The 7,170-nt window shown below is 51.4% G+C and overlaps 1 protein-coding gene across 1 annotated transcript in view; it reads left to right on the forward strand.

Moving 5' to 3' along the window:
• PIK3R5 (phosphoinositide-3-kinase, regulatory subunit 5) overlaps nucleotides 1–6,949 on the forward strand; it is a 25,553-nt gene extending 18,604 nt beyond the window's left edge. The window contains exons 10-18 of the mRNA XM_009334066.1: nucleotides 92–245; nucleotides 431–556; nucleotides 807–932; nucleotides 1,753–1,846; nucleotides 3,124–3,200; nucleotides 3,729–3,822; nucleotides 5,320–5,402; nucleotides 5,623–5,732; nucleotides 6,808–6,949. Coding sequence (XP_009332341.1) covers nucleotides 92–245; nucleotides 431–556; nucleotides 807–932; nucleotides 1,753–1,846; nucleotides 3,124–3,200; nucleotides 3,729–3,822; nucleotides 5,320–5,402; nucleotides 5,623–5,732; nucleotides 6,808–6,949 — 1,006 coding nt within the window. The remainder of the gene's footprint in view (nucleotides 1–91; nucleotides 246–430; nucleotides 557–806; nucleotides 933–1,752; nucleotides 1,847–3,123; nucleotides 3,201–3,728; nucleotides 3,823–5,319; nucleotides 5,403–5,622; nucleotides 5,733–6,807) is intronic.
• Nucleotides 6,950–7,170: the final 221 nt, after the last annotated feature.

Here is a 7,170-nt window from a genome sequence, read left to right on the forward strand (position 1 = left end):
GGTGGTGCGGGGGCCCCAGCTGCAGGTACCTGGCCCTACTGGGACATGCCAGAGGGCTTGGCTCACCCAGCCCTCTCCTACCTTCTCCTAGGCTCAAGGAGAGTACCTGCCCCTCCCTGACAAGGTACTTCAAGCTGCAGTTTTTCTATGTCCCTGTGAAGAGGAGCTGCTTGGCTCCATCAACCCTGCTGATGCATCCCTCCCCATCTCTGGGGGACCCGCAGCTCCGGGCCTCAGCACAGGCGGTAGGTGTCCTGCTCGCCACGGGGCTTGCAGTGCCACTGGCACTCTGCTTGGCCCTGAGAGCGGTGTGTGAGGAGGCTGGCAGGGCAGGCTGAGGGGAGCGTTGGTGTCTCTCCCACCAGCCCCAAGCGTGGGGTGAGGAGCCTGGGGGGGGGCCCTGATGTGACCCCTGCGTGTCCGGTTTCAGGATCCCACCTTGGCTGGGATGGAGAGCAGCACCAACGACATCTCCCACTACATCGGCATGTTGGACCCGTGGTACGAGCGCAACGTTCTTGGGCTGATGAACCTGCCCATGGATGTCCTGTGTCAGGTATGCGCATGCAAGGTGGTAGGGCTTAGCGTCCCCCTTCCCCGAGGTACATGGCAGCTGAGCAGAGAGCTTCTGCTTAACACTGGGCCACCACGATCCTGTACAGCAGGCTGTGCTACATGGACACAGGATGGAGACGGGTGGTCAGGAGGAGGGTTTCCATCCCCCCAGGGTGGGACAGGCAGTTCTTGGCACCGGGCTGTGGGTACCGTGTACCCCATCAGGCTTGTGACTTATTCTCTCGCTGCAGTCTGCCAAGCCAGAAGCTGAGCCCCAGGAGGACTCCCAGGAGCAGCTGCCCATCCTGGCCGACATGATCCTCTACTATTGCCGCTTCGCCATGCGCCCCATCCTGCTGCAGCTCTACCAGACCGAGGTAGGCAAAGGGGCTCAGCCGCATCCTGGTGAGGGGGAAAGGGAGGTCTTCTGCCTGTGCCACCGACTCAGGACCTGCCTGTGAAGCGGATGGGGGTATGGCACAGCCAACCGTGTGCTGGTGAGGCAAATCTCGGTCTCCTCTTATTCCCTGGGTGCCCATGGTGCTTTGGCCAATGCTCCTGGCTCAGGGATTGAGAGCATGCAGGTCCTGTGTAGACAATCCTTAAGTCACACGAGCAGTTTTCCATCCAAATACCTTTCCCCATGACACAAAGCGACTCCTGTCAGTGCTGACAGGTTATTCACATCGCTTGGAAGTCCCTCCAGTGCTCTGCTTTCCAAACCAAGCCCCTCCATGAAGCCTGTTTTCCACGCCCTGCTGTGTGCACAGGGCAGAGGTGGTGGGGAAGGTTGAGTGCACGGCTGCAACGACCGCTTTGGTGCGGTGGCACGGGACCAGCTGCAGTGGGGCTGTGGTGAGCAGAGTTGCTGCTGTTCATGGGATTTGTGTCACCCAAAGCGATGCCCAGACCCTGCTGTTAGGCTCATCGTGGGTTTTCTTTCCAGTGGGCTGGGGAGTTTTCTTTAAGTGAAAACTAGGTTTTTGGGTTGTTTTACTTGCTGGTGGTCTGTTAAAACAGTCGGAGGGCAAGCTAAAGGCAAGTGTCACCCAAGGCAGTTGTTGAAAGGTGTGTTTTGAAAACGTGAAAGGATTTTCCCAAACTGACCTGTTTCCTGCAGAAAGGAGTGAGGGGGTGAATGTTGCCTGGCACGGGCTGGGTCTCCTCACCACCACGTCTTCCCTCTTCCCCTGGCAGCTCACCTTCATCGGGGGAGAAAAGATGACCGAAGTCTTCATCCATTCCCTCGAGCTGGGCCACTCAGCGGCCACGCGGGCCATCAAGGCGTCAGGTCTGTAGCTGCTTCTGCACCCGCAGCCTCAGGGTGGAGGTCTGCAAACCACTGGGCTGGGAGATAAATGGAAAGAGGGGCTGGAGGGAGTGTGGGCTGCAAGAGGTGTCTGAGCCCAGGCTGCATCGTGAGCAAAGATCCAGACATCTCTTCACAAATTTGGAGGTGAAGCATCATAGTTCTTGCATTCCTCTTCAGGACCGAAGCTGTGGCAATGCCTTGTTGTTTTTACTGCTGTTAACTCTAAAACATATTTGCAATAACACAGCTTCAAGCCCATTTCCTTCCTCTCATCAGCACCTGGCCAAGTGCAGCTCTTCATCTTTTCTTTTTGCTGCTTTCTGTTGTTTGTGCTGTGTCCAGGAGTGTCATTTATAAAAACCCTCTTTCAGTTTCCTTAGTTAACTGGGCAAAGCAAGGTTCGTGCGTGTGCTTGGAGCCTTCCTGCAAGGGAGATCCATGAGCTTTTACACTAGGAATTTATAAAATTATTAGAGACAAGAAGCAATGGCAGAAGCATCTGCCTGCAGCGTGGTCTCCAGCTCTCTCCGGGGTACCAAGGGCAACATGCTGTCTGGTGCGGCGCAGCTCGCTGAGACATCTCATGGCCAACCAACAATACTGCATTTAAACACGTTGCTTAATTTTTTTAACCAATTGCTTTTCTGTGATCTTGCCTTGTCTTTCTAAACAGAGCTCATAAAATATCCTCCATATGAAGTGTCACCACCCCACTCCCCCAAAATACAGGCTTGGCCAAGACCTGTTCCCAATAACTCATGAAACCACCAATCCTTTCTGACTTTGATTTTTTTTTTTTTTTCCTTGGGTTGTCTGGCAGCACACCACTTAACATCTGCAAAAAATTATCCAGGAAAAAAAAAAGTTAATAAGTGTCGGGCACAGTATTTCAAGGCTAATTTAATGTGGGCACAAATATGCCCGGAAAAACAGGAGCTGGGTTAGCAATGAGGCCTTTTATTGCTTTGTGTTTTCCCTGGAGCACTGACCCCTCTGCACCGGCTTAGCCAGCACCGCTTTCAGTTTTGCAGAGCTGCTTGTTGTGCTTTGTGTTGAAATTTCTGCACTGGATTAATTGCTTTCTGGCAGCTTTTAAGCCACCTTTTCTTTTTGCCTTTTTGCTCCACAGCTGTGTTCAGGAAAACCGTTTTTTTCTTTCCCTTTCTGTAGGTACTGAGTGTGCTGCTGTATCAGTAGCCAGCTGAAGAATGGGGATAAAAGGCCACTGTGTGACATTTGTTCCTTGTTTTGTGCAGGTCCAGGCAGCAAAAGGCTGGGCATAGATGGAGACAGAGAAGCAATCCCACTAACACTACAGATCGCCTACAGCAAGGTGAGTGCATGGGACTTGCACAAAGACAAATGGGGCAGAAAACCAGTGCTGGGCAAACATGTCTCAGCTGGGGGCTGAGAGAGGCAAATGCTGACAGTCTGCTGGAGGAGCCCGAATGCAGGCCCAGATGAGCCAAACTCAAGTTAATTGTCTACTTGCTGGCTAATTGGGGGTGGCTTTCCACTCCTGTTCAGCCCAGTGAAATAGGGAACGTGCAGCCAGTTTCCATAGACTGGACGTGTAACTCAGTGCCGCTTTACACTGGTGGACTTTGCTTCCAGGGAGCGATCTTCTGCTGGTCACCGCAGTCGTCCGATTTTGTTGGTTCCTTTGCAGTTATTTAGTGTTAAGCCTGGGCAATTTTTGAAAATCTAAGGTTAAATGTATTTTAATGCCTATTCAGACTTTGTCTGTGCAGCTCCAGGTGAATCCAGATCTGAGCTAGTCCAGCCAGATGGTTAGGGGTGGGAGGCAGGGTAACATCAGCCTGGAGCGTGGCATCTCATGGGCTTTGGTTGGTCTCTGCAGACAGCCGTCAGTGGAAGAAGTCACTGGAACGATGTTGAGAAGGTCTGCACGTCTGTCAACCTTAGCAAAGCCTGCAAGAAGTATGAAGAACTAGGTGGGTAGAGGTGGTCTTTGTGGCTTTGCGTAGGGAGCAATGGGAGGGACTGGTGGAGCAAGAGGACAGCGTGGATCTTCTAGCTGGAGCAAAGCAGAGATGCGTGAATGCAGGAGAAGATACATGGAAGGTTCCTGGGGTTCCCTGGGGCATACTGTAGTCCTTTGCTGTCCTTAGCACCATGTCAGGCACAAAGGGCATTTGATTTCTCATTGTCCTAAAGCTTCCAGCCAGGGAAATGGGATGTCTGTTAGGGATGGGGCTGGGACCGTCCAAACAGCAGGGTGATCACTGCAGAGCGGTGCTTTCCAGAACAACACTTGTTTAGTAAGGAGAAGGAGAGACAGGTAAAACTGTTGTTAAGTGAAGTAGGACCGAGGGAGAGAGTGCTTGTCCTGCCGTCTGCAGCAGCCGTGCCTTGCAGCCAGCTTTCAGCAGTCCCTTGCTAAGCTGGTGCTTCAGCCTGGTTTCCTTCCTGCATCTCAGAGATAGCTGGCTGCCACATGGGTTTGCTTCATAGTTGTTTTTCTAATCAGGTTTCCGATGGGGTATTAATAAGGCTTTGAGCCTTTTAAAAGCAGCAAGACTTTTAGTCTGTGTGTGTATTTAGAAGCAATACCTGTTCATTCTTGCTTAAGAACTGCTGTTTTGGCAATCAGACACCCAGTTCTGAGTAAACTGAGGGGGTTTTTAGTTCCTCTTTCCGCATGTGCTTTGTGTCTGGCAGATGTGTGGTTTGTGAGCGGAGTAGTCGGGGCAAACAGGTGATCTACCAAATAGGAGACAGCTCCTGCATGCCCCACGGAGCCCAACCTAAATCTCTGTCCCTCCTGTCCCACCTGTTGCTGCCCCATCCATGAAGCCATGCAGACAACCCTGGAAAAAACCCAGCAGGAGCTAATTTCTCACCTCCTCAATATATTTTAAGTTGGGTGTTTCTGCGCTAGTTCAGGAGCTTCGCTTGTGCTACTAGCGCTGTGAGTTTGCTTCAGGGGGTGTTCTCAGTTCCATGTTGGGGAGAAGCTTCTCCTTCAAGAATCTCCTTCCTTCCAAGAGAAACCCGGTCCCCTTGTCTCCGTTGGTTTTCACATTCAGCAGTTTGACCACAGGATGTCACTGTAATTCCAGACACGAAAAAGCATCTCCAGGTGGACTGTAAGAATGGCCAAGCTGGGAGAACTAGAATTTCCTCATGATGATGGGACAATGTTTTTTTTTTCTCCTGATCAGGTCCTAAGATAGTTAAATGTCCTCTTCTGCTATGTTTGGAAGGCTGTTGGAAATTACAGAGGATGTTTACCTCTGTGTCTCTCATTGCTTTCTTTCCGTGTGGGTCAGCATGAGGGAAGTAAAGCTAGAACTGTACTGCATTTCCCCCAGTGGTGGGGTCCTGCTGAGAGCCACTGGCTCTGGGGTGCTTTGAGGGGTGGAGGGACTACTTGGGTTCCAACCAGTGGCCCAGAAGCTCCAAGTGATAACAGTTTTCTTTTGTTACAGCCTCAAAGACAGAGTGTCTCAACTTAACCATGACCGAAGTGGTCAAAAGGCAAAACTCCAAATCCAAAAAAAGTTTCAATCAGGTAACTCAAACCAAGGGGCTTTTACATTTGGTAACAGGAGGTCAGCCTGACTCAGCTGGGAGGGGAGCAGGGCAGGAGACAGTAGCTCCTTGGGGCATCCATTTGCTGTTGGCCACCAGGCCTGCCTTAGGGGTGCCCAGCTCCCCGGCTCCCCTTCCCTGCACAGGGAAATGCTCTGAGCCTGGCAGCTCCCTCACTCAGACTCTTTTTCTATCAGCAGATCAGTGTGTCCCAGATAAAAGTAGACAAGGTCCAGATTATCGGTGTCCAGTCCTCCTTCGCCGTGTGCCTGGACCAGGATGAGCAGAAGATCCTGCAGAGTGTAACCAGGTAGGAACTGCAACGTGGCCAGCTGCCCACTGCAGCCAGCCCTCCTGGGATGGTGCATCCTGTGTGTGAGGACTTGTCCATGAAGCGTGGGTGGCCACCAGCGGGACGAGGTCCCCATGGTGGATCCACCATGGTGGATCTATGCCAGATGCCCAAGCTGGACGACATAGCTCCAAGCTCTGTAGTGCAGCTGAGCTCAGGTGGGATGGATGGTCCTGCTCAGATCCCAGCAGCAGTTTACCTTCATGACTGCCACAGTCTAAAGGGTGGTCCCCAGTCAACTGTTCAACTCTGTAAAGACAGCTCTTTCAGCAAGACCAGTCATAAGCCAGAGGAAAGCTATGCAACATAAATGAGGTATTTGGAGACCACTGGGCATATGAGCAGAGCCTTCAACTTCTGAACCTCATGTTCTCCACCACCTTTGGCATACCCATTGCAGAAGGAACCCAAGATCTTCATGGGAGAGACTGGGGTAGAGCAAGAATTGTTCATCTGACTGTTCATCCATCAGTCATGTCCCCAGGGCACCAAGCTGGCTCCCCAGGTGATGGAATTTGAAAACTCACTGTAGACAATATACTTCCATGAGCACAAAGAGATCAAACCAGTTGATCCACAGGTCTTAAAAATGTGCAAGCATTTTAATTTCTTCCTCAGAGAGAGCAGAACTCTGCAAGGTTATGCTGCCTCCAATGGAAAAAGATTTCGGATCTTGTTTCTTAAATAACCCTAAAGTGTTTTACTTAACTTGTTTGTTGTGCAACTCGAGGGGCCAGTGAGAGAGTTCAATGCACAAAATGGAAGAGGAGCTACTTCCCTCTCACCAAAACTTGGGGGTGCAAAAGTTCTCGTTTTCCCTAATGAGTTTCAGAAATTACTCTTTATGGATGCTTCTGCTCTAGGTCCCAGTCTGAGCCAGCTTGAAGACCTGAACTCTCAGCACTCAAACTCCGGTCCTGTTAAAGACTGCACTGATTCCTGTTTGTTTGCAGATATTTCGGCTACACCTGAGGACCATGATTCTCAGCCACACACCTTACTTATAACTTGGTTTCTTTTTGTTCCCCTGCAGGTGTGAGATCTCTGTGTGCTACAAACCCAGGGACAGCGATCTCTTTGCACTGAGAAGGTCCTCTTTGCCTTCCCAGGACTCCTCTGAGTTTCATTCTCTCCTGTGTTTACCCATTGCCACCTTCAGTGGAGCACTGCCGTAGAAGAACCCTGTGTCCTCTCAGGCCAGACTCACATCCAACACCAATATAGCCTCAGGAAGAGGAAGTTGACTGTCCTCCTTTGGGCTGGAGACCCATCCGTTCTTGTCCAAGACACCCTGCAGACCAAAGCGTTAGGGTGTCTCAGCATGGTGGCTGAGCTGCTCCTGGTCTGGGCTTAGCCCATCCTTGGGAAATGGGAACACTGGTGTTGTGCTCTGGTA

Source organism: Pygoscelis adeliae, unplaced genomic scaffold, assembly GCF_000699105.1.
Source record: "Pygoscelis adeliae isolate BGI_AS28 unplaced genomic scaffold, ASM69910v1 Scaffold11, whole genome shotgun sequence".
In the NCBI taxonomy this organism is placed as follows: Eukaryota; Metazoa; Chordata; class Aves; order Sphenisciformes; family Spheniscidae; genus Pygoscelis; species Pygoscelis adeliae.